Raw genomic sequence first — 27,986 nt, forward strand, 5'->3', positions numbered from 1 at the left:
GCTCATCAAAAACTTGATAATGAGCTGATCATTTGAATCAAGTGTGATAGAGCAGGGAGAGATCTAAAACATGCAGGGAGGTGTGCCTCAAGGAGCAGCGTTGAAAAACACTGGTGTAGAGAAACCGTAATACGTTTGTTTTGGCCATTCTAAACATCTGCTAATGTAGCTAGCTATAAATCTAGAGAAGAAATGCGAGCATATGAAAAAATGGCCAAATCCCCCTTAAGTAACAATAAATCAAATAAGCTGAGGACATGGATGTTGTATATTGAAATCAGGTGTTGCAGTATCATGGAGCTTCTGTAAAGATATCCAGCATGTATCCAGGACCACAGTGTGGTATTTTGTCCATCAGAGATACTATTCAATTCCTTTTCATTATATATCTGAAACAAACAATGATTAATACAGCACATTGTTAAATACATTCTCAGAACAAACAATAAAAGATCATGAAGACAAATTGTCACATTATGTATCCATAAGCTAGTATAAAATGGCATAAAAATACAGTGCTAAATAAATAACTGGAAAAGATGAATGCACAATTTCACAGCAAAGGAATTAAAACAATCTGAGACAGGGAATGGCAGGTTAAACAGAAGGTTAAGGAGGTAGCAGTGGCAGGCAAAAAGGAACAGACCAGAGTGGGCAGGAGATTAGAGGAGTGCTGAGTTGGAGTCAAAGTCTGGGTCAGGTGGGAGGCAAGGATCACTGGTGCAGGAGGCTTCCTGGAGGCGCCTGTACTCCTGGTACTCCAGACGGAGTGCATTGAAGCGAGCCTCACTTAGGGAGCGGCCATATGTGCAGCGAGGTGGGTTAAAAACGGGAGGACTGACTGAAGGGGGTGGGCCTGAGGGGTGGGAGGGGAGGAAGAGCATGGAATGGGGGAGTCATGGGCACAACTCACGTCACCAAAACAAACAGAACCAAATAAACAAATGTGTTTGTAAAACGGATTTAGTGTGGAGAATGAAAGCAGAACTGTGTTACCTCTACTGTAGGGGTCCTGGAGGCCAGCCGCAGAACTGGGTCGATCATGCCTGCTGTCTCCCCTGCCCTTCCCTAACCCTGCCTGTGGCTGCATGGCCTCCAGGACTTTCAGGTCAACACAAACATCCGCAGAATCCCATTCATAACTCTCATCTACTGATGTGTTCCTTCTAGTGACAGACACACAAAACAAGTGGTCAAAAACACATTGGGAAAATAGCAATCATTTAACATTACATCAATGCCATTGGGCAATATCCTGAGTTTCTTCGGCTGGGAAGATATCCCAGTGTGATGTTGGGCTGGTGCGGTAGTTTCACCTTTTCTTCCTCGGCTCATGTAGATCCATATCGGCTCTGTCTCTCTGTGGCTCACTTTCCTCTGTTGTCTCTGGAGAGCTCAGAAGGGTGGGTGTGATAGAGAGGGACTGGCGGAGGAGGCCAACGCTACCTCTACCGCTGCTCTGGCTGGCATAACTGGCCCTCCCTACCTCCCGGTTTTCTTTCACTTCTCCCTCAGCCACTGCCCCCTTCCCCCTCTCTGGCTCTCTATGACTGTCTACATCCCTGGTGGGAATGGGGGCACCATGGTAGGGTGAGGGCCAGCTACACATCCGGGGCAGGCTGGGCCTCAACGGGACCCTGTTGGACTCCATCGATCTGGCCTCATCCCCCCTTATGCTTATTCTGGGTGGGTACTGGTCTGGTCTGGTTGGGTACTGGGATAATGGGAAATCCATTGGAACATATCTTTGCTGTACAGACCTCAGTGCATCCTGATATGTGATATGCAACCTGGAGGCATCAGAATAAGCATCAGGTTCTCTATGGGGAACAGATAAGTCTCTTCTAGCATAGGCTGACAGTTGTCTTGGTGGATACATGGATGGGCTGATGTAGGTATAAGAAGAGCTGGCAAGGGATCTGTCATACTGAGGCCTCTCCAGGGATCTGTCAGCATACCGAGACCTCTCAGAGCTACTAACACTCGGCCGTCTAAAAGGGACCTCATCCCGCCTGGACGAGGAGGCAGGGGTGCGTCCTAAACTATACGACTTGACCCGGATGTCTGGAGTTGGGAGTTCATCCCAGTAACATTTCTCTGAGACATATGTCCTTGGGTTTTCAAAATGCTCCCATTTCTGTGACCCTAAGCTGATAGATTTCTTCAGGAATGGACGAGGTTGTCCCATGCCTGAAAGTGTTCTGCAGGGGCCAATACTCAGTGATTTCTTAATGAACGGCATAGGGGGTTGATAGATCCTAGAGGCTATTTTATTAGTCCTGTTGTCCTGAGAAATTGGTCTTTGGGATTGTTCTGAAGCCAACTGTGGTTTACCTGAATAAGCATTAGTTTGTTTTGACACAACATCAGCTACGGTTTGAGCTACCCCAACCAACGTCTGGGCTGGGCTCTTTAACTGTGCTCTTTCTGAAGCTGTGGTCTTTTGACTAATAAGTGGTTGTGACAGCTCATAATAACGATAATTTCCTGTGTGTTTAGAACCCATGGATTTTTTTTTTGACCACTCTGGAATCCCAGGTTTTTGACTAGAATCTCTGTCTTTCACAAGCAGAGAATATCTAGAGTCTGGCTTCTCAGCTGCTTCTGCTGGACCAACAGAATGTTTATTTTCTAGAAAAGAAACAGTTTTTTGTCTGGAACTTGTCTCCAGAGTGTCCTGTACATGAACTTCCCAGTTTTTGGGAACCACGTCTGGCTTACCTTCCAGAGAGGTATCTGGGTGCATCTCTGTGTTTTGGCAAGCAGTGTCTGTAAGTTCAGACTCATCCTCAGGGTCGTCGACACTCATCTCAATGAAACCCGGAAGGCTCAAGTACTCCAGAATTGCACGTGTGTTCAGTGGAGTTGGAGCCTGTGTTTCCGGGTTATTCTTGAAAGACTCTGACATTCTGGCAACAGAGAACAGGGACTGATTGCTCTCTTCCAGAATTGTTAAGGGGGAAATGCCACTGGGGCTGACACTAAAAAGAGCCCTATCGCTCCTTCTGGAGCGAGCCCTCACACCCTCTCTCTCCTGCTCAGGGTACAATACAGAACATCTAGGGTCATCTCTCACTTTGGCCTCATAGGACAAGTTAGAATTACTAGAATGACAGTGATTTATACTCTCCCTAAGGTCATCTATTGTCTCTGTTTTGGTTGAAAGACTATATGGTGCAGTGCCTGGGTAAGGCTGGCTAGGACTAGTGGCACTTACTCGACTGGCTGAAACAGATCTAACACTTTCTGCTGCTAGCTCCAGATGCTGTGTATCATAAGTGAAAGATGATCTTGGCTTTAAGGCAAATTTTCCTGGCTGCTCCTTTTCTCTCCAGCATTCCTCAATCCTGGACCTATTGTGGTATGTGTCCTGCTCTTTCTCTACAGTTCTGTCAGGACTCCTCAACCTGACTTTGTCAGGGCTTCTGGCTGTTCTTTGACAAATAGGTGGGCTTTCTGAGGTAGGAGAAAGCAGAGATAGAGAGGTGCGATGAGTGACTGGTGAGTGTGAGCAGTTCCCATGTAGAGAGTCCTCAATGGCTGGCCCTTTGTGACATTGGTGAGGATGTTGGGACCTTGGAGTGGTGCTCTCTAATAGGTTCTGCCCTGCGATAAGGCTGTTGTTTGAGGTGACTGGGCTGATGTCCCATTGAATGTTGGAGGAAGGAAGCCGGTCCATTGGGCTGCTGGTGTTCCCAAAGTAGCAGGCCCTTCTATATTCCGACAGCTGATGGGTCTGCCCAGATGTCTGGTGGGCTTTGGGACGTAAAGTAATTTCTTGTGGCTTCCATATAGGATCCTCAGGCCCTGAATGGCCCTGTTCCCTCTGAGGGCTCGCTGGCTGCTTGGGCAGCCACTCTTCTTTCTCCCCCTCCCTTGGCCTCTGGCTGGTGGCATAGTTATCCAGCTCCATCTCCATTTCCTCCCTCTCTTTGGCCAGCTGCAGACACTTGCTAAGGTTATCCTGCACTTGTTTACTTGTCCCAATCTGTAAAACCAGTGTGCTGTCGTTGGTCAACTGGCTCTCTCGCTCTATGGCTTGGTATCCTACTTGGTGATGCCTGTTCCTCTCTAGCAGTTTGGCTCTCCTGCCCAAGCTGGGGAAGATTTCTTCTGGGTGCGAAGCACGGTATCTTTTCAAGGAGTCACAGGCTCTCTTCTCACCACTGTCAGAGTAGAGGCTGCTTCTCTCCAGCAGAGCCTCAGAGATGCCCTGCTCATCATCAGAATAGAAGCAGCCATGACGGGAGAAGTTCCTGGCCATGGCCCTTACTCGACCTGGAGAAGCAGGGGGCTTGCTGAGTTCTATAACCTCCACTGTCAGGGGAGGGTCCTTTATCTCTCCCCCCTCAGAGCTCAGAGTGTTGAGCTTTGGAGAGACTCGTAAAGATGATCTGTTGCTCCCTGTGTGGCTACCTCTCCCATTGATTTGGGTTTGTTGGAAGATTGGTTTCATGTTGGAATGAGTAGACCCCTCTTGCAGTGGCTGAACAATGAAACGTCCATCAGGTCCTCTTGATATCGACTCCAGAGCAGACAATGAGGGGGCTTTACCCCCCAGGTGGCTCTCAAACAGGGTATAGTGGGGTGGGGGAGAGGAGCTGGATAGGAGCTGCCTGCGTGGATCCTGGTATTCTCCACGACTCCCTTTATCAAAGGAGGAGCGGTCAGACTGGGAAGACGAGGTGTTCGGGAAGAACGACAGGGGAGGACACAACTTCATCTTTAGGACGCTGTCAGGGCTGTCTGGAGGCAAGCGAGCTCTAAGGAAAAGAACCATTAAAGACAAACAATGAGTTCAACAGAGGACAGATTACTGCATTATAACATTATTTTTGGAACCTCTTAGCTGTGGTCTATTTGCCTTATACGACACCCCCTTGTGCCTTATTGCTTACTTATAGTCGCGAAGCAGCTTTCACCTACATTTTGTCAGAATTGTGTCTGAGATATTGCACAGGACATTCAGTACATATGATATTTTGTGTGATGTTTATGCGTACATACATACAGTATGCAGGAAGACCATGCACAGTCCCCTCCCCAATTACATCAGAATGGAAAACAGGCTGATAAGAAAATAGTCAATCCAATCAGGGAAATATGCTGATAACAATGGGCACTTACTCTGGAGAAGAACTCTTCTGGAAGGCAGAATGGAGATCTGAAAATATGACAGATATGATGGTTCAAACATTGGAGGGAAAAAAGACTGTCTCCTTTTCCCTTTTAAAACAGGTGCTGCTTTTAAGTTTGTGGAGGAACAGCTAGCAGTAAACACAACCCTCCATAATACAGAGTCACAATGGTCCGAGGAGTACTTTGTGAAGTCCATGGAAGACGTCCAACCACTTGGTGTAAAGAGATTACAAACACCTGTTACAGCAACAGAAAACTCCAATCTAGAGATATTGGTCTGGTTCTAGCAACAAAAATGTATATTACTAAGGGATCTTGGACTTTCAGCAGTAGCCTCTCATTAAGCCTGTATCAGATGTTTTTTTTCCCCTGTTTCAAAATTATCCTACATAAGTATCAAAAGAGAACCGTAACAACATAGTGCCTTCAAAGCTTGTTAAGAAGCTGGGAGAACAGAGCTCTGCGCAACTGTAGATTATGCATATAACTTAACTGTTTTCCTGAGGGAGGGACACACTCTGTGGGAGTGCACTTAAAGCATGCACATGACCTGAATACATCCACCAGCCCTTTTAAGGCCAAAACATGTACTGAGTCATCCGGATGCCCCAATAGCATGGCTACAGAAACCCTGCTCACATCAGGGCTCCTGATCCACACACATTTTTCACCCCAACTTGAGTGGGGTGTATCAGTGTGTACCTTCTACCTGTGTTTTGAAAAAGGGCCCATAACACCTGGAAGCTGCCAGGAAGGTGCTATTTGTATTATTAGAAAGATGGACATTTTTTAATGCATGATCAAATGGTACAGTGCGGGGATTTAGCTGGGTAATAGTGTGTGCAGTTCCATAACATGAACCTGTACATGAATCAAGCCATCAGTTAATTTCACTGTTAGTCTACACCTGTTATACACTAAGCATGTGACAAATACAATTTGATTTAATTCCATCCACAAAGCTTTCCCATCTGCAACATGAACCCTTCTCATATTCCATTCACTTCAATCCTGTTGACTAGATTAGTTTTTTCATTGTATTTATAAACCCACAACAAAATCCGCTATAATGAGTTTGCAAAAGTTAAACTATATATAATACTGTGATCATTAGCCTATGTGATGTTGCAGACATTAATTTAGCGCTGGCTTAACTTTATTAAATGAACACTATTCACATGATTAGACAAGAGTAGAGAATAAACACATGCGTATTGGCGCATGCACAGAAGCTTTGGGAAAGTCCAGAACTTTCGGGCAGCAGTTAATATTGTACATACGTCTGTGCCAATTAATGCAATTGCTTCATGACCTCAGACCAACTGTCATAACCTATTAAAACCAAAAACAAAACATTTCTCCATGCTAATGGCTACATTTTTCACCAAACCTACGGGTTAGATTATTGTTTCAACTGTAAATAGCCCATTTAAAGAAGATAACCTGTAATAAAACACATCAATGGATAGAAATCCTGAAACTCTTTCTATAGTATCAGTGAAACATTTGGATAAAACCGTCTTTACCATCTCTCTTCTTCATGCGCCGATGGGCTCTCCTCCGGCTCATAACACAGGCGGTCACCAAGGAGAGGATGATGGCAATGAACAGGAAGCACACTCCGCCCATCACACCAGCCAGCAGAGGCTCAGGGACAAACTCCAAGAAGCCTGGTTGCACAGAGTACATCTCCATCCCTGCAAACACACCAGGCACAGTGTGTTAGTAAAGCACTAACAACGCCACACAGACAGCCATGCCATTTGCTGACAATCAGTCAAGCCTAAGGACAATTGATGGGATTGGTACATATTGTTTAGTACTGTTTAGTTTATGCTTTACCTAAGCGCTTAAATTAAAGCCTGATTTGAAATCTCTCATGGTAATGGTACTCACCTGTGGTGTTCACAGTGACAGTCTCACTGGGCTCGCTCAGTAGTTTATTACTACGAGACATCAATCTCAGCTCATAAATACAGTCCTGAGAGGGGAGGACAAGGGTTCAGTAGAAACAATTCTGGGAAATATCTTAAAAACACAAACATTTACTGTCAGTACAATTCCTTTATGAAATAGTCAGTGTCTTCATTGAGTTTGCCAGTGTACAAAATGATCATTGCCTCACCCTCAATAATCCTTGTACTAGTAGTTTAGTCTGGTTGGCCTTCACACCGCTGTTCAGAATGACCCATTGGCCTCTGTCCCTACTAGCCTGGAGGACATACCCAGTGAGGGGTGTGGTCTGAATCTCAGGAGGATACCAGTGCAGGATAATCCCCAGCATTGTTTGATTGGCTGACAAGAACAAAGGAGGGTTGATAGTTGAAGGATTCGTCACCACTGTCGGTGGATCTGTCGGCAGGGCTGAGGGAGAGTGACGGGATAAAATCAGATATGCGCCCACAAAAAACAAGCCACTTAAAGTCTATTGTATCAGTTAAGACTTGCACTGACCCTGAGTTCTAACAGAGATGATTTCACTGAAGGGACCAGAGCCCAGTTTGTTCTGAGGCAGCACACTGAACTGGTAGCTGGTGTCAGCTAAGAGCCCTGCCACTAACAGGTGGGACTTGGACGTGGGCACAGGGACAGATGCCCAGTCATGCTTGCCTCTGGAAACCTGCTTAACCCTGAGGGGTGAAAAGTATAAAACCCATGATCAGATAATACTGACCAGTTAGTGACCATTCTTGTAAACACTGAGTTGCATTACTGACCAGACTGTGAACTTCTGCGTGTATCCTCCGTCAAAGCCAGGTTCCCAGGTCACATTGGCCTGATTTATCCCAGTGATGACTGACACGGACATGGTGGCATGAGGACTGGTGCCTGAAAAGACGGAAAAGGAGGAAAGTGAGCATACACCACTGGAGCTGTATACCAATTATACCAATCCATAGAATGACATGTCTATGCAGAAGACTCTCACCCAGCACCAAGACCACGGTGCCAGCACTGGCGGTGGCCACACGGTTAGTGGCGAGGCACTCCCAACCTCCCTGGTGGTCTTTGCTGAGAGGCTTCAGGAGGAGGGAGCCGTTGGACAGCACAGTGTACGGGGAGCGAGGGCTGGGACCGACCTACGCGTCAACAGGGATGACAGGACAGAATGCTGAGCACGCAGAGAGACAGAGGTTGTGTGTCCGTACAAAGAGGATGTCTGGGGCTCCTGCAGCTGTCTTTTAGGGACATGTCACCTTGCTCCAGGTGATATTGGGACGGGGGTCTCCGTCAGCCACACAGGGGATGACCAGCTCCCGGCCCACCTCCTGAAGGTACTCAGAACGAGGGGTCAGCAAGAAGGAGGGGGGGTCCTGCAGAGGGAGGGGAAATGTTACGTCCATCCAGACCCACAGTTAGTCGTGTTTTGGTGGGACAGAGAACCAACCGTACCTGCAGGACAACCTTGGTGGGTTCAGACTGGCCCATGGTGCCGTAACTGTTATAGGCAGTACAGGTGTACATGCCCACTGCGTCATCATTGGCTGTGGCTATAAATACTGAACCCTCAGAGTTCACCATCCAGCCAGGGAACTGAACCGGTAAAACAGGGGAAAACAAACATTAAATACTACATATACAGTTCCGGAAAAACTGAAGAGACCACTGCACCTTTTTCTACTTTCCAAAAAAGTTGAAAAGGAAAGTTTTATTAGGACGGGTTATTAGGACGTTTCCCAGTGTGAATACCTACATTGTCTAGGTTTAAATTGTTCCCATCTTTGGTCCAGTTGACATAGAGCATGGGGGGCTCGGCTTGAACTGGACAGAAGATGACACCTCCCATTCCTGTAGGTAGATACGTCTCTCTGGGCATGCGACCCACCCGGGCAGGGTCTAACAAAGACAGAAGAAAGTCACTCTCCTATGATGGACTAAAATGCATCCCTTGATTTCATGACCTGTGTATTTAACAGCAATCCTTACGTTTGACTTTAAGGTGTGCTGATGCAGAGGGTGGGGTCATTACCCCATTGGTTGGTACACAGGTATAATTCCCAGTGTCCTCTGGGACAAGACTAGGTATAAGGAGGGTGCCATCCACTAAGATCTTCACACGGGTCTTAAGATACCTGCGGACAAACATACACACATCACAGCCTTGCTTTAAGTATCTTCTTAGTTGCAATATGGACCTCTTTCTACGGATTACATGTGATAAAAATAATATTGTTATTATATAATTTAAATACTTTTAACAAAAACAGATTGCATTATCAGCTTTGTAAGAATCAGAATTGCCATCATTTTCTAAGAACACATTAGCAGAATTGTACATGGTGTAAAGATTACACATAATTAATACAATGGGCTTGGAATAAAAAACATACACATCATAGCCTGAAGCTCAAATGTCCTTGACGCTTTTTTGCATAGTAATTTGTGTAAGTCAACTCACTCTATATGGTAGACATTCTGTCCTTGTTTCCACCACTCGTAAGTGAGGTTGGAGGGATAAGCCTCAGCTTGGCACTGCAGAACTGCATCTTGGGATATGTTAAGGGTGGTGTCCTCTGGGGCAATGATGATAAGTGGAGGGCCTATTTTGAAGTTAGGGAAGTGTAAGTTATTGCTGTTATATCTGGCAGCAAAATAAGTGAGTGATAAACCTAATGATACAAATATGCAGATACCCAATTACAGCTTCATAACAAAGAGATTAGGATTGATATGACAAGCATTGCATTCATAGACCATACACCACTAGATGGCAGCGTGACAATAGCCTGGACTAGCATTTGTACAGTGACTGGCATTTGTACAGTGTTAAGATTTTTTGTTTTTTTTAATCAGCTTAATCATACACTCAAAATATGATTTAATTGAGATAAAAGTGTTAAAAGAAAAAAAATAATGCCTAATCGAGAAATAAATAATCTCATGATTAATGGCACCCTAGGAATTCTTATGAACCAAATGTAATATAACTACCTTCCCACTGAACATTCACTGATAACTATATTAGAGAATGGGATAAATGGTGATGAGAGAGGTCAAATGAGAATGGCCAGGCTTGTTCAAGCTAACTCTTTACAACAGCAGTGAGCAGAATGGCATCTCAACACACAACACGTCAAACTCTGAAGGGGATGGAGGCGGAAAGGGCTCTTATCCAAAAATAGATAGGGAAACCTAATGAAGTGGCCCTGAATGTATGTTTTCAAGTTCTGATACATGACTCAGAACTTAAATACCTTGTCGCAGATTGGGCAGAAAAAATAAATGAACTCCTACACATTTACAGATGCTTTAGCACCATTAGCTATCAGATCTGCAGTCAGGCAATCTGTAAACTAAATGTTCATTTTCTTGAACAGGCTTATAGTTCTAAGGATTCATTCATTAATCTTTAGGGGTTAATACATCAAAGACCCTTAAGGTGAGTTAACGGTGTTGACTGGGCTTATGAGGATAAAGCAGCCTGCCTCTTCCAGTTGGTTAGAACAGAGGTTCCCAACTAAATCACAGTTGAATGCTGTTACAAGGTATCTAAAATTGCTTATAATCCTATTGATACTAAGGACTGTAAATACTTTTTTAAAGAAAAGAAAATTAAAATACAAATACGGTATTTTAAAAAAAAGCTAAGAAATTTTTTTAAAATACCGAAAATCAATAGAACCCATACAGACAGGTCACTGGGTTAGAAGAGAGCCAGACTTACCTTTGACTTGCAGCCGAGTAGTATGGGTCAGATTCCCCTCAGAGTTGGAGACATGACATTTATACATTCCTGATGTTTCTCTGGTGACACGGGCCAAAGACAAGGTGCCATTGAGCACCTGTGAGAGAGGGAGGGAAAGAGAGATTGCAGATGCTTTGAATCATGACCAACCACTTCATCCAACCACAGCAAAACAGAAGCGTTTTTACACACCACCATCTTTTCATGCTTCTCAATTGGGGTCTCATCTTTATGCCAGGTAACGGTTGGCCGAGGATTGCCATGGGCACCACAGCTAAGGGTCAGAGAGTTCCCTTGCAGAACTTCCACAAAGGTAGGCGGAGTCTTGATAAACACAGGTGGGGCTGTAATAGAGGAGAATAAGATGACATTTGTAGTGAGAAAATATGACAACGCATTTATCACAATTAGCTGGCAACTTGATTAACTACTGTTTAAAAATTTGTTGATTATTGGGAAACTAAAGTATTTTATTGCTACATCTGCAAACTAGTTTTTGCCACTGATCAGCCAAACATGTTAACTAATCAGGTGCATTACTTAGATGTTATACAGTACAGCATCACAATACTTGCCCTGATGCAATCCTATTTGATGTGAAGGCAGAAAACAAAACAAATGGAAAGAAAAAGAGGATGGAAGGTAGATAATAAGTGGTTTTTGATAAGTGGTGTGTGGGCGGGAAAAGCCCAATGAAGATGAAAACACAGTGCATGATGAAGACACAGGTCATGAGGTCACATGAACCATGGCTTCATCCCTTCTGGCTCCTAACAGACATTTCTGAGTCAATGTCATCTCACAGTGAACAGTGTGGTCAAGACAAAGACGTGTTGTGAGAATTGTGTATAACCCTGATGCACACTCATGCAACAACAGCTCACACACTGCAATACGACTGAACATGTAAATCCACAGTACGGGATTGCCATTGCTCCCATTTTAAAAGGGAAAACATTGATGAAGCTGTACCCATGGAGATGTACCTGTGATGGAGAGGAAGGTCCAGGTGCCATTCCGGAATTCATCAGTAGTGTGGTCTAGAAGCAGGATGCGACACTCGAACCAGCCCTCGTCCTCCAGGCTCAGTCCTTCTATGAGCAGTGAGGCCCCCCGGGTCAGAGACACGCGATCTGGGCACAGACAGAGAGACGGAAAGCCCCCAAAATCAGAATACTTAGCCAGAGCAGCAGTCAGTATATACTAACAGAGGGCTTACCAAGCAGAGGACACAGGCATATCCAGTTTTACAAAAGGCCTCATTCATTAGGTTCAACAAGACTATCGATGTCACATAAAGTGTCCTGCCAGCATCTAGTATAAAATAATTGACAATACAAAAATCCCTGAAAAGGTTATAGTATACTTTTTGAATGGAATATATTATACAGCTCGAGAAAATATTAAGGGAGCACTGAACCTTTTTCTTCCCTTTCCAAAAAAGTTGAAGTTTGAGTGAGGAACAGAAGCGTTCCATTTGTAGTGGTCTCTTAATTTTAACCCTTCTGTTCCTGACTCAAAACCTTTTCGTCTTTTGTGGAAGGGAAAGAAAAAGGTGCAGTGGTCTCTTAATTTCTTCCGGAGCTGTATATAAGAACGTCATTTAAAGCGAATCCATCACAAACAAAAACATTTAAGGGAATAGAAAAGGGTAACGCAGTTTGGTATCAAAAGCTACACAATGAGAAATGCTCTACATAATCACAAAATAACTGTTATCATCCCCCATCTCTATGTCAAACCAACCCCTCTCTTTCTTCCTACTTCTTACAACTCCTTGTCAGACTTTGAAACATGATCTCTTGGTTGCCTGGTGACTGAAGCCTGGTTTACAAGGTGGTTTACGGTCGCCAGACTTCCCCACCCCCCCCTCTCATATCATTTTTTTCCTTTTTGTTACACCAAAATACAATGTTTTCAATGATAGGAGGACGTGTTTAGTCAAACGGGGGGAATGTTTTCACAGCAAACTGATTCAAATCAGTAGAGGAGAAAGTCTGGTGCTTTATAACGCAGGAAATAGATTTTAACATACTTTTCAAGGAGGAAATATTTGACTAACACTCTGACAACTAATGATTTGGTTTAATAAATGTTTACTCTTTGTAAGCCTCGGTAGCAAGCATTTGCAATACATAACTAACCAATCTATACCACTTGCTGAATCTGAACAAAAGACTGAGTACATTATACACTAAAACCAATGACTGACATCACAACATGTAGAATGTCCCTAATCAAAACCGGTGTGTTCATTTAATAATTATAAGAATAGAAATACAGTAGCACCCTCAGCATTGAATCATTTTAGCACGCACTGAATTGTTTAACGGAGCCTTGTGAAAACAGAAAATAAATGTAAAACACAACACTGTTTGAAAAGGATTTACAATGACTAAAAATTAACCCCACATTCCTGTCCTGGAATGTTGCTCTGGTTAATATTAAGGTTTGCTTGCCCAATCATTTGCAGACCTGCTTAGGTACAGACCCAGCCCTTAATGTCTTAATGGGCGGCAGTCCCTCATCAGTGTTTACGAGTATTTAGCTGATTTCAGCACTCAGAGAGGAAATGTGTGCTAAAATGATAGCAGGTGTAAAAAACATTTAATGCATTGGCTGTTTTCTCAAAGTGAGGGAATCTCCCCAAATTGCCTTATAGTTTGCAGGCTTTTCCCCCAACAGCAATGGAATTAACTCTAGACCTAGAGCACTCGAGGAAAACACTTTCACGTGCCACAATTACACATTCTACCCTAATTCCTATGTGGCTAAACATTGAGAGATATGTTGAGCTCATTAAGGTTGCCAGCACCTCTAAGTATGAATAAGAATCAAACACAAACCATGGAATTACTAACAGCCCCCAGCATTATCATAATACATGCAGACATGAGTGTGCACAAGCATGTGTGTTGATTTTCCAAACCTTGATTATGCAGTGCCAACTGGCGTACTACTGGGGAATTTTGAATTTCACCACTGAACACTTAACCCTTTCTTGTTTCCCTCCTGCCTATCCATCACTACAAAGGGACAACAACCCCCCAAACAACTCCTCGTAATTCTCTCAGGTTACCATAGTGATGAAACCAATGATACTCTGGACTGGGAGTTTCGATTTGAATTCAGTTGCTGTAGAAACAGGGAGTGACAGGAGCAAAACACTGGGAAGGGAGGGTCAATCACAGGGCTGGGTTCATGCTCGTAATTTAAAAAATTACACTAGGGAACAAAGTTTAAAAAGGGTAAAGTGAAAAAAAAAGCCTGTTTTCATTTGAACGTCTGGTCTGTAAATAGCCCTTGGCATACTGACACTTTTCAATATTCAAATATTTTGATGTGAATATTATTTCTTTAGCCATGGATGCTGTCCAAAGCTTTCCATATGCCCTGTGAATCTTTGTTTGTGATAAGATAGATAAATAACTCTCAAGCATAATTAAACATAATGTCCCAAATGAAAGCTGCTCCAATTCCTATCCCAACTCAAAACATAAATTCAGAGACCTATATTTTCACCAAATGAGAACAAGTATTGATAAAAATTTATAAATGCGTAATTGCGACATTCAAGGAATACAATACGAGGGTATAGAGAGGATACAAATTGAATTTATATTCCAAAAATTACTACCAAGAACTAAAACCTCTAAGGCACCAGTGAGCTTGCAGACACAGTTATTACATCCATTGGTCTGCATAGGCAAAGTGTTCAGAAGTCCTCCTCTACACTAGCCTATGCTGGTCATATTTCCAGTAATAGTCCTGTTTTTTGCACCCCCTGATATCATATGACTGCTCCAGTCGTGTGTGAAGCAGGCTGTGATTCTGACAGGTACGGCTGGTATCATTTCATTCAAGTTTCGTCCCACACTTGTGAAAGTGGCCCTTCCAACGTAGTGTGTGTCTGTGGTAAAGGTTGTTCATTGTGGTCCATGCTGTCTCTCTGAGTTCATTCTCTGGGATAATGCTCTATTGTTCAGAGGAAATGGAATGGATATGTGATGGCTGCAGTGGTGGGTCACACTGCACATCATTTCAAGTTGTAATGTGCAGGAATATACAGAATTTCATTTGCTACAATCACAGTGGCACCCATGGAGAAACTATTCTGTTGAGAGAGGCCTCCTTTTTCTTTGTCTGTTCGTAATGTATTTAACGGAGATGGGCAGTGGTGCATTGTGGGATGTTTTGATTTGAATACAAACATAAGTCTGGGGCTAGCCCCCAGCCCCTAAACGCCCACCCCTGCCTCCCCCCAAAATTTCTCTCTTCAATCCTCCACTCCCCTAATCAGTTTAACCCTCTTATGAATAGCTCTTTGTCAAGCAATAGATTACAGTTAACTCAGTCTCTGGCTCTCTCACTCTCTGTCTGGCTGTGTTAACCCTTGCACTAGCAAGCACGTTTGGCTCACATGGTCAAGCCCCCACAACAACGAGTGATACATTCAAACCAATTTGACAACTACACAAGCACAGCATCAATTCAGAAGCAACAAATCAACCATGGCCTTTGTATTTAAATCTACAGTCTACCCAAACCTGTTTTGAATTACACTGTAATGACACTGATTTAGAAATGACCATGACCATGCATGTGTGAACCTGTCATAAGCCCTTTTGTATTCATGTTAGTAAATAATTCACAGTTAGATTGACATTTCCAAAACACTTGCTGCCTTTTGTCTGTTCACTCAGGCCAATCCAATGGTTAAAATGTCCTTTACTAACATGATGCATCAATTTAAACGTGCATGCTACATAATTAATCAAGCCCTTAAGTGGTGCATTGTAATATCATCTAGGTTTCTTGTAAAGTACTCCACCTACAGCCCTGAAACTCAAGCCAGGTCTGGGACCGATCTAGGATCATGTAGAACCTCTCAGGCAACGCTCAGACCTTGACAGAAAAGCTCCCAGGCTGCAGAATACTGGGCCTAATATCATTCCCACTGCTCTGATTTCAGTCCCAAACACCTACAGCACTGTGAGATTAAATAACAGAGCCTTTGTCCTGACAAAGCAGAGTTGAAGAACATGAGATCCACAGGTCTAGACAGCATTCTTCTCATACTGTGTGTCACTATTTGGCAAAAGACTAACTAGTCCAGACTAAAGCAGAAATACAGACTGCCGTATCTATGTGGCTCTCTACATTCAGTCAGAGGAGGAAAAATACAGTCATGTATATTGAGAATCACGTTTATTGCGGATCTTCTATAAATCTGATCCAAAGCCAGTGATTGGTTGACTCAATAATGACTCAATTACAACTTTAAATGGTTACGGTAATGGTCTATAGATGAACTTTTTTTTTTAATTCCAACTTGTAGAGTACAAATCTCGTTCCCTGAGTTTTTTACCGTGTGTATATGTGTAAGGGCGAACCAAGATCATGACCCCTAGTTTTCAGCCATCACATTGAGACAGAGTGATGGGGAACTGCTGGGCTGAGCCTGGGGGTTTGCACTTGTTGTTCAACCGAAACTCCAGGGTATGTCCTCCACGCCGTCTCCATTGGTTTACATCAGCAAAGAGAACACATTTGATCTGCCCATTTTAAGGTAAGTGACCCTGACAGGGCCAGCCTGGACTAGCCCTTGAGTCTCATTTCCTAAAAAAGCACAACTCAAACAGACTTCACCAGTCATGCTGATTGCAGCTTTATGTATTTCAGTCAATAGTTATTTATCTATTCTGTTGTCTTCTCAGGTGAATGATTTTCTTCACGGCATGTTTGGAGCATGGATTAATTAGGCCTTCTAAAGGGTTTCTGATTTCCCTCTACAACACAGCAGCCTGCACAAGACATCTGTCTGTGTTTTGGACCCACTGGCTTCTAATGGGGTCAACAGAAGGAGGTACAGACATAGCTAGCACTCCTCAAAAACACACTGTATTCTGAAATAAACCTGATATCCTATCTGAACAGTTGCAGGTTAAATGGAGGACTTTATTGTGACCCCATCTAAGATAACATTTCCTTTGTTCATAAGACGTTGTCAAAAGGCATTAGAGGCTGAATGTACATAAAGAGACATAAGTAATAGCTATTTTTTCCTCAGACTAAAATGTTTTGCTGTACTTGTTTGTAACAGTTGGAGACAAAGATCAGGAAATTGTTATTTCATACTGTCTTATGGTTGTGGTTAAATCTGAAATCCCCCATACAGTTTAATTTTAGGGTAGAATACATTAGATCTGAAGTGCTGCTCGACTTCACATGTAGCCACCTGTCTCCAGAGAGAGGTGAGAGGATATGAGGCAGACAGGGGTTAAGCAGAGCCCACACACAGATATAGGGAGACTGTCCCACATCAAACATCAAATCCTTCCTTTTGTTTTCTAACAAACTATTAGATTGTTGTTGTTACTTTTCAGTGTTTTCTTCACCCTGACAGCTGAAGTCTAGCAGAAATTCAAACGGAATTCAAATACTGACATTGAAATAAAAAACATTAATTTGTAATGCAAACATTTAATTATTAATTACAATGAATTGTTGTTTTTCATTTAATGTATTAAATATTGCATTCACTTTCAAAATTATATTTACATTTTTATAAAATATACACTATATATAGTGGATATAAAAAGTCTACACACCCCTGTTAAAATGCCAGGTTCCTCGCAATCTGAACGATTTGGAGCACTTTTGCAAAGAAGAGATCAAGATGTGATGTGAAGAAGAGATCAAGATGTGCCATGCTAATAGACTCCTACCCAAAAAGACTGAGTGCTGTAATAAAATCAAAAGGTGCTTCAACAAAGTATTAGTTTAAGGGTGTGCACACTTATGCAACCAAGTTATTTATTTATTTTACATTTTTTTCCTCAAAGAATTCAGTTTGTTTTTCAATTGAATTGTTCACATTATAGGTCACATTAAAGTTGGAAAAGGTTCTGACATGATTTATCTTTGTCTCGTTCTTTTACATCACAAGAACCTGGCATTTTAATGGGGGTGTGTGGACTTTTTATATCCACTGTATATAAAATAATATGCCATATAAGTCTTCATGCATTAGTCTAATAATTCTTAAATAAGCCAAATTTCCTAAATTTCCTAAATGGCTACTATAGCTGCATTTAAACCAATTCTGATCATCTGTTCCTTTACTGGCAAAATGGCTTATCCAATTGGTCAAAACCACAATTACTGGATCAGAATTGGGCTGCCTGTGTAAATGTAGCCTTTTGAAAAATAAACCCACAAACTTACAAATGCAAAGGGACATTAGTACAAAAAAAATACACGAAACGTCAAAGTGACAATCGGTAGCTTCGCTATCATTATGCCAACAACTCTTTTAGTATGTAGCCTTGGTTGGGGTGAGCCAACTCTGCCTGCCTTTGAAATGTTGTATTGTTTTTGTCAAACTGAAATGCAATTTGGAAATTGCCCTAATTGACTTGAAAAATGAAACTGGGCTATGTCTTTCATTAACATTAAACAATGGTTCAAATGCCTGGAGTTTTCTTGGTCATTTGTTTTCGTAGTTTTGTTGTGCATGGCCTATTCCAGCTCCCGTTCATGAATGAGCAACAGAATAATCTGTAAAAAAAATTATTGCACGTGCTGTCTTGTGATTTAGGCAAATCTTTATACACGGCTATGTGTCCTACAACATTCCTTAAGGAATGCTTCATATTATTTGTAGATTTTCATTACACTTTGTAAGCAGAATCCACAGAACCAAAGTCTGTAACAACTAATTTACTAATGTGCAGCTTGACTGATCAAAAGGTTATAGGTTACTGGGCAGGGATGTTGTCAAAATACAAGGAGGAATGTATAGAACAAAATACAGGAAAACACTGCAAGAGACCCTGCTTTAGACCACTAACAAACTGAAGTTCGGGAGAAAATGAAATCCCTCTCTTGGATTATCCAAGGGGTCAGGCAGGCGGCAGTGAAATTGACCAGCACCATACAGATTTGGGGGTCAGGTATCAAACATGATGGTCTTTCCTCAATACTTTATAGCAACTCCTTGTGGAGGCTTGGGTTGCTTCAAGCTCAAAGTAGAAGACCTAAGAAAACTTTCTCTCAGGCAAATAAGGATTACCATTTAGACTTCCTCGTTGAGCAAGCAGTATGATAACAACCAGAACTGCATCTCATGTGCTTTTCTTTTCTTCCCCTCAATGGTCATTTGTCTTTTCTTGTATTAATAGTCACAGTGAACCTTAATTCACAATTAACATTTCGCCTAAAGATGGATTTAGGCTGCATATAGCAGATTACCTGTGAAAAGCATTTGTTTTGTAATAAACACTAGTTTTCTTAGATACCTTTTGGAAGACATATTGGTTGTGTATATAGACCTTTTGAGGTGATTGGACAGACATCTGTTGGCTAGTGCATTTCAGGTCGTTCCATTTCATTATTTATTGACATTGATCGTTTTTAAATGAAAGTGATATTGATCGTTTCTAAATGAAAATCAACTTCAGATGGACTTGAAAGTCTTGTGCCAATTTCACTAAAATAATTGTTGTGACAATTTAATTTAAACAACATTTACATAATATGTAAATTTAATTTTCTAATCACTTTGTGCCAGAAGTACTCCATTGAACAAATGTTTTGCTGGTGGTAGTAGTAGTTTTTTGGGTGCAAATGTGAAATGTATTTCCCAGTGACAAAACATATTTTGTTTATGCATGGAGCTGGAAGGACATCAGAACCAGACATCAAATTTCACTCCAATACACATGAACCTCAGTAACCACAGGGAGAAAGTGTCTGTTGGGAAAGTGGGAAAGTGTCCCAGGTTACCTCGGAATGTGTCTTGCCACCGTTGACATTTTCACCCATTCACTTATAAAAAAAATTCTAATATCCGACATTATTCTCATTCATCTAAGAGAACAATCATAATTTGAAAATGCTCCTAGAAAAAGGGTATGGGATTTTGGAGGCACAAGTATTGGTGTTGGCTCTGTCAGAGGAAGAGGTAGGTGTGATGTAGCCCTTTGTCTTTTGTTCTTTGAGAGACAATGACTGGATTATGGTACTCTTGGCAAGAAAACTCTATTATTCCATACACTTACATCTATCCTCCTTACAGCAAAACAACCTCCGTTTTACTGGGTCAATTTTCTGAATACCAACAAAAATCTGTCATCAGACCACCAGCCCCCACCCAAGCCTGCCTCAATTTCAACCCCATCCCCCGCTTCCCTTGCACTACAGCTGCCCAAACACCCAGACCACTGTAATTATAGGGCTCTTGTTTGGGTGGATTACCTATTTGGGGTATTCTCGCCACAAAAAAACCCCTCCAGCATTCATAAATATAATGTTTGTCCCCTCCCCCCATCCCCATTTAAACAGCTGAACTTAAACTGAAGATGAAGTCCTGACTTAAATATGTGGCAGACCATCTCCTAAGAACTACCAGATTCTGATTTTGGTTTTTCCTTATGTCAACAAATATTTTCTTGATATTAAGGGAACACAAATAAAGAAATTCTATACATCCGCCAAGTTTCCATCCAACAATCCAAGGGGAATGAAAGGCTCATAGGAAGATAGATAGTTGAAAGTTGTTTTAAGACATACTCTTTAGATATTATCAGACATCCAATTTTTATGAATGTATTTATCTAACCTTCATTTAACCAGGCAGGTCAGTAAGAACAAATTCCTATTTACAACCACGTCCTGGCAAGAGCTGGAAGGACATCAGAACCAGACATCAAATTTCACTCCAATACACATGAACCTCAGTAACCACAGGGAGAGGGGAATGAAAGGCTCATAGGAAGATAGATAGCTGAAAGTGAGAATACATTTTCCTGTGCATTGTGTATTTTGAAAGATCCTATGATAAGAAATTCATCTAGAAAAAGAGGACTCACCCTTGTAGTTGGGATGCACACGCGGTGCATACACTCCAAATTTGATTAGTATGGGAACATTGTAACCCAGGCGAACCCACTCTACCACGTGCAATGGGAAAAGGTTTGGGGTGGTGGCTCCTGTAGAAGTGGGGGTAAGACTGCAACCAAGCTCTGCGGTACCCCCAACCCTGGCCCGGACCACCACCTCCATACCCTGGGATGTACCTGAAAACACACAGATAATATTATCACATGATTTGAATCTGCATTAAAACATGGTGATCTCTGAGTGGTCAATCGCCAACAGCCAGAACATTGAGCAATATCTAAGAGCTCTTTAACATCCACAAAGAATGTGGATCAGTTTCAAATACGCATCAGTCGCAAGCCAAGCAAAATACGCACTGAATTTCATCCAAGATGTGCTTTTGATTACACATTCAAGGATAATAACTAAATACAGCAAAGATAGGAAAAACTGTAAAAATGTGGATAAACTACAAGCAGAAATTAAGGGATGAAATAGCTTGAACACATTTAAACGTGAATAAATATTTTAGAATTGGATGTCAGCCTGCATATTTCCAATCGTTGTGCATATTTCTCTGCGGTGCTTTGTTTAAAGATGGAGTCTGGGACTTTTGCCCCCCCCCCCAAAATATTGTAACCTCCCATTTGGGGCTAGATGTGTGTAATAAGTTGTTTGTGTGTGCATAATCTGTGAGCACAATCAATATCACAGTCATGAAATTAGCCATGAAATTCCAAGCTTCAATTCCATTTATGACACCTGGGCAAGAGCCTTATAGCCTATGCCTGCGACATGCAACCAGGTTCCTGGCAATGTCGTGTTGTCTCTGCACCTTGTCTGGCCTAGTGATTAAGCACTAATCTCAAAGGGGGACACACTGATAGATGTCAAGGCAGCAGGCCCTTTTCACCCCTCCCTGCCCCACCACGTCCTTCTGGGGTTAATCGCCTGCTCAAATCAAATTCCCCCATAGAAGCGTGCTTTTGGGATGGGGCCAGTAGAAATCCCAGATTGATCTAAATCTGCACCCGTTTCTTTTTTTCTAGATTAGGATTACACCCCATTCGCTTTCACACACTTCTGTCTAGACCCGGACTGCCTCTTCCCTTTCATCAATCCCTGTCACGTGTGTATAGTGGCAGATGCCAGAGACCAAGTTGTATGATGCTGTGAATCATGTTTTTCTTGGAGTCCATTCAGATGTACCTGATAGCCAAGGCCTATGACTCTGCCATTCAATGTAAACCATGAAGGTAAAGAGAGTGGTATAAAGAAAAGACATAGGTGGAAATGAATGCATAAAGACAAAAATGGGGACAGCAGGTAGTGAATTGAATGCGGTGATTTCTCTGTGATGGGGAAATTAATATGTATTGTTGTAAAAAGAAATGTAAAAATTATTTGGGTTGACAAGGTAGGTGTATCTAGAGAAACCAACAGAAAAGTTATGACCAAAGTAAATATTTCCCAATGTACAGCATGATACTTACGCAGCAGACCAAAGGCAACAGCAGTAATGACACTCAGAAGCCACAGCCTCTCCAATCCCATGGCCGTCCCTCACACTCCACACATCTCCCAATCTGAAAACACAGGAACACACAACACAATTCAAACCTCTCTCTCAAACTGCATTACAGTCTGTTGACCGCTTGATAATGGATTGGATAATGTGAATAATCTTGGCCGCTGCAAAATCCTGATCTATGTTTTGAATTTGGATTGAGGGAAAGATGCATGTTCTAAATAGCACTGGGAGGGAAAGACATACCCTTGGGTGCCTCTGTCAATGAGATGGTCAAAGATATTATACTTCTGCCTGATTGATGCAGCTCATACAGTAGGTCTTGTGTCATGTTAACTGGACAAAGAACTTTACAGGTTACACATTAGGAATACATGAGTGACTTATTTGATTGTCTCCATCCTGTTATCCAAACCATAGTGCAGTTTACAATACTTGCTCAATTCATCTATTTTCTTGAGTTTCAATGTGAAGATAACCCTATTCCATCCCGGTAATGTAATTTCTATCTCTGACATTGTGGTATTGCACAGACCTACTGAATGTGAACTGGACATTACTGCTGTAACCAGACTGCTCAATAACAACTCCCTAGAAAATAGAATGGATAGAGCCTGGCAATACAAAGGGCCAATAAAGCTTGAATAACTGAATCTGCGCTGTAGTGTCTGGCCCATGATGCGACTACAGATTGAATTACAGTTTACATTTTCCCCATTCCTTTTCTTAAACAAAAGTGGAATGATCCACAACACTCAAAACAAACATGCACACTGTATTCTCCACACTCAAACCACTAATACCAGCTTATCGGTAAGTTAATTACACTAATAAAATGAAGCTATTTTTGGAAAGCAAGCAAGTGTAATAGCAACAGATATGTCAACTCAACACACGTGACATATATTGACTCATTCTGACATTGTAAAAAGACCTGAGAGGAATAGGTTAGGTACACTGATGACCCAAGCATTTGGCTGATCATACTTCAGTCCTGTTGGAAATTAGCTATGCTTTTGTGTAAGAGTAGCAGAAATGGCTACATGGATTATGTCATAACCAAAGCAAAGGTGTCTCCTTTCAGGTTGAGGAATGAAGCATGAGTGATGTTGACTGTTTCCTGTCTTATGTCTAAAATGCCAAATGAAATGGAACACTTCCAATTCCATATAAAGTTGTTCCCTTCTCAGTGCACTGCCTCCAGTGTCATTGTGTAGCTCAGTCGGTAGACTGTTGTGTTTTCCACACAAGGGTAGTGGGTTTGATTCCTACAGGGGCTAGAACAAAGTCTCTCTGGATAAGTCTACAAAATGGCTAGAAATCATCCCTGCAAAGTGACAGAAACACATTATTGCCTATTACTAGAGCAGGAGTGTCCAGACAACAGACCCTGCAAACCGAATGAGTAGGAGTCAAAGTCTAAATTTGTAGACAGGCAGGACAGCCCCACCACTTATCTGTGGTTTCAGTCTGACTTGTTCCCCATAAGAACAGAACGAGGAAAAATGACCAAGCATTGTAGAATCACCAGTTTCAGTCTTTTACGGTATTTATATGAAATGCCAGTGCTAGTCATCCACTAGGAGATGTACAGTACACTATTGCATTGTGCAAAGGTAATTTTCATCTCATAATGCAAAAGCAAATTAGAATGATTTTCATTTTTTATGAAACAGAATCAGTGTTCTTTCTGAAAGTAGGGGAAGATGGAGACATTCCATTATAATTTCCAAGAGGCCTTATGCAGTGTTCTGGACCATTCTGTCAGACTGAGTAAATTGAGACACAACAGAAACACAAACACAGACACTAACATAATCTGAGTCTTTGCTTCCACATGTCTGTCACTCAATGTATTAAAGTAATACAGCCTTAGGCAGATGACATTTCTGTTTCTTTTTTTACTGTATTTCCAAGAGACAAATTATTTTGGACTACACACTTGTGAACACCTTGTTTAATCCAATTTGGCCACTCCCAACCTTAATAGTGTAATTTAATTAGAATTCAGTTAAATGGCATCTGCCATCAGAAGTGTCCTTGGAATGCTTGTGCAATCAGATGCTGCATTTCCTATAAAGCACTGCTTGCCCTGGCAGACTGAAATTCACGGGTCCAGCTGACATATGCACTACACCAAACTATGCCCTTTTCATTCATCAGCTGTTAAAGAGTCATCATACATTACATACCTAATTTATCAAGACTTATCTACCAATCAGTCAGTATTTGTAATGATGTCAGCAAATATTTTACCCTATAACCCCTGAGTTAATTCTGTGGACAGGGATGTTTTCTAGTTGGATCACATTATAAACACAACTGTTTATACCATTTAAAATGTGACAAAGTGTACAATGCACACACTTACAGTAAAGCTAAAGGAGCAGATGGTGGACAGACAGGGCTGAACTGAATCTCACACCAGCGGATAAGCTACAGTACAGTTTGAAGTGAAGGGGAGGAAACATGGAGGGAAATAATCCTCCCAGGTCTGGCCACTACATTAATGAGGCCACTGAAAGCAGCCCTGAAAGAAGTTCAAACCATAAGGCCTTTCTTTTTTTACTGAGATCCCAGCTTTAAAGTGGAATCACACCCAGACAAAACTGTGAGTTTGTCATTCAAACTCATGACAAATCAACATTACACAATCCTCTTGGCAATACATGCTAAGAAAATACAAACATCATAGCAACCAATGTAGACCAGAGAAAGACCTGATAAGCAGTTGTATTACTTTCTTAGTAATCCTGGTTAATGCTGCTTGGGCCATTGCCTCAGACCTGGCCAGCTTGAGGGGTTATTGTAATGACTGAGAACCATATAGCAGGTGCAAAGAATGAACATCTACTATTAAATCATAATCAAATAAATATGTATCTACTGGACATCACAATAGACAAATTATTAGAGGGAAAATTTAGAAGCCAGCAATCTACACAGCTCAAACTCTGACTTTAGCCCTCGCGGCAAGTTCCACTTCATTTAATGCAACCCTCTAATCAGGAATTATTTACACCCAGGACACCAGGTGGGTGCAATTAATGATGATAAAGAACAGAAGGTTCTGGACGCTGTAGGTAAAGAGTTGAATACCCCTGATCTAAATGTTACTGACCCAATGAGGGAGTACTCAGTCCCAACTATAATTTCAAGATTTAACTTACAACGAGTCATAGGAGAAAACATGTCTTACTCCTGCATCGGTCTGAAGGCTCCACTATTTTCCACTCTGGCGTCAATGCAGAATGTGCTTTTCCCTCTCCAGAGGTGTTTCTTATCAAGTCTATAAAACCCTGAGTGGTGAAGTGGATCAGCCTGGTATCAGTTCATTGAGAGGCTTTTGGTTTATGTATTGTGTGTTGACACACTTCTTCGTTCAACCAACACTTTAGAGTTGTTTGCCCCACCCCATGACCTCTGGTGGACAGGTGGACCTTAATTTATCACCAACCCTGGAGACATAAAGCTGCTTAAAGACTGCACTAAGGTGAACTGAAAGTGTATGAAGGCAAGAATAGCAAAATTCTGCAAGGTAAAATACTTTACGTACAATGGTCTTGTTAGGAAAGTGGAAAAAAAATTGAAGAACATGTCTTGGTTGACCAAGAGAATGTTAAAAACCACTAAAGAACCCATTTGGTTCTGGAGATTCATCTGTACTTCAACAGCTCAACTCACAGTCTAAGACTAACAGTGCAGATGTTGAAATTGCCCTGTCTGTACAAAAGTATGCTATGTAGACTATACAGCTAAATAGGACTTTTTGCTCCCTCTCTGTAATCTCTTAAATTGTCCCCAAAAACTATAGCCAGATTTATACCAAATCCTAGAAAGAAAAAAACTTAAATAACATGCTTTATTACACCTCTGTGCTAAATACATAATTACCCAACAATTAAAAAACGTTTAAGAAGAAAGAATGCAAAACACTGAATAACAGAGTCTGGTAAATAACAAAAGCCCATGTTTGAACTGAGCTTTAGAGTTGGACTTCGGTCACTGTAGTTCAAATCCTGAGAAATATGTACAAAATCAAAAAGAACAGTTCCTGTCCCTGTGTAACAAGTGAAGTTTGTGCAATAGTAGGTGAGACAACTATTTATCATCAAAGTTGCCCAGTGATGATCTCCAGTTTCAGTAATACTAAGTCATGGTATTTTCATCAGAAGAATTGAAAGACCCAATGCTTGGTTGTTCAGGATAGTCAAGCACCTTAAAACATATTCAAAGTATAATTCATCTATACCATAAAAGAAACGCATCCAGTTCTGTTGGATTATAGCCAGCGTTCACATTGGAATATGGGACCCCCAAGTGGGATAGGAGGTTTTGGAACAGATGCTGTTCTCATATAAAGATTGTAATGTAATAACTAAATAATATGCCAAAATTAGGAATAAAAACATATAACAAAAACTCAAAATGATGTCTGGTAAATAGTTTATTTACAAGGATACCTATCATATAGCCTCCATATTGTGCAAAATGGGTATCTGTATTGTCAGACGGGCGTTCACGTGAACAAAAAGGAAAGACAAAATGACCATTCTGCTATGATTGACCATTGTTCTCAGGATTCATTAATGTACTGCATTAATTTGATAACCATTAACTTAAGCTTACCTCAGGCCAAGGACAATTACTATTATTCATAATATTTCTATTCTAACGCAAGCAAAATACATCACGTTACACTGCAAGACCCGTAACTAGATCTAATTACCAGGGGATAAAAAACAAGCAATGATCAAGCCCGGACGTCAGCAGAGATGGCCCATTCCGCTGTTGCATGACTGTTTTAATGATAGGTGGAACAGAAAGAAGTAGGCCTATACCATACAACCGAATACTTTGTCTAGACTACAACTAAGGAAGGAAATGCTTATTAAATAAAATTAACAAACATCATAGTCTATACGTGAATACATGTACATTTCATTTCTATTGAAAGTGTGCCTTTGGTGTAACTGACACAAAGTTATATTTATAATACTAATACGACCAATATAAATAAAATCCGGTTTAGCCTACCTTGCATGAGGCACTTTCTCTAGTCGTTTTTGAAGCACTGTGGTCGAGGTACTGCGTTTTTCAACATTTCTTCTACAGGCGACTTACAGAGAAGTTGACTTAAAATTGCAGGTGTTGCACACGGGCAAGTGGTAGCATATTTTATAACTGCTTGGCCGATTGTCTTTTCACGTGCCACGCAAGATGGGTGCAGAACACTCCCGATAAGTTTTAGGAATGCTCCCTTAAATGCAGCAATAGCTAAATTCAATTCTCAGTTTTAAAATCCCATACGTTTTAAACGCGAAGAAAGTCTAAATCAGTTTAGAATTGTTTTAATATCTATTTCATTCCTCGGCTTCGTGTAGCATTGTCCAAAGTTACACTGGGTGTTGTAAAAAGGAGCAGTAGAAAACACTCCGAATCCAAGCGATTTAGAAGTTAAGCGTCATGCAAAATGTCTCCAAATATGAGCACACCTCAGTTCCAAACTGCAATTATGTTTACAGAAGCATAAACTCTTAGCCTTCATCCAGTACGTATCTCCTGATTTCGTCCCTTCCTCGTAATCTCTCCAGCCTAGTACCAAACACATGCACTGGGTTTGAGCGCAGCAGACAAAAGCGCCTTTTCGTGGGAACGTGCAACGTAATCCATTGAGGACGACGCTTTGGGGTCCCTGACAAAAGACAAAATGCTTTGCAAGCGAACACGCCTGTAAACAATGGCGCAATA

At 41.7% G+C, this 27,986-nt stretch overlaps 1 protein-coding gene across 6 annotated transcripts; it reads right to left on the reverse strand.

The window, feature by feature from the left end:
• igsf9b (immunoglobulin superfamily, member 9b) lies at positions 1 to 27,868 on the reverse strand. 6 transcript variants are annotated; one of them, XM_020052151.3, is made up of 22 exons: positions 27,273 to 27,868; positions 22,201 to 22,293; positions 20,698 to 20,904; positions 11,812 to 11,958; positions 11,018 to 11,169; positions 10,805 to 10,922; positions 9,539 to 9,680; positions 9,067 to 9,212; positions 8,834 to 8,976; positions 8,533 to 8,673; positions 8,337 to 8,453; positions 8,069 to 8,219; positions 7,857 to 7,968; positions 7,594 to 7,769; positions 7,265 to 7,503; positions 7,036 to 7,120; positions 6,666 to 6,836; positions 5,128 to 5,164; positions 1,317 to 4,763; positions 997 to 1,166; positions 647 to 856; positions 1 to 389 (listed from the first exon to the last, which is right to left on the reverse strand). In XM_020052151.3, the coding sequence occupies exons 2-21, from the start codon at positions 22,259 to 22,261 to the stop codon at positions 663 to 665; spliced, it is 6,156 nt and encodes a 2,051-aa protein (XP_019907710.2). In that variant the 5' UTR covers positions 22,262 to 22,293; positions 27,273 to 27,868; the 3' UTR covers positions 1 to 389; positions 647 to 662. The 6 variants fall into 6 exon arrangements, 5 of the variants coding, with proteins under 5 accessions (XP_019907710.2, XP_034152549.1, XP_034152548.1 ...); XM_034296658.1 differs by lacking the exon at positions 647 to 856; XM_034296657.1 differs by having other exon boundaries at positions 1 to 856.
• Positions 27,869 to 27,986: the final 118 nt, after the last annotated feature.

Source organism: Esox lucius, chromosome 13 (assembly GCF_011004845.1).
Source record: "Esox lucius isolate fEsoLuc1 chromosome 13, fEsoLuc1.pri, whole genome shotgun sequence".
Classification (NCBI taxonomy): Eukaryota; Metazoa; Chordata; class Actinopteri; order Esociformes; family Esocidae; genus Esox; species Esox lucius.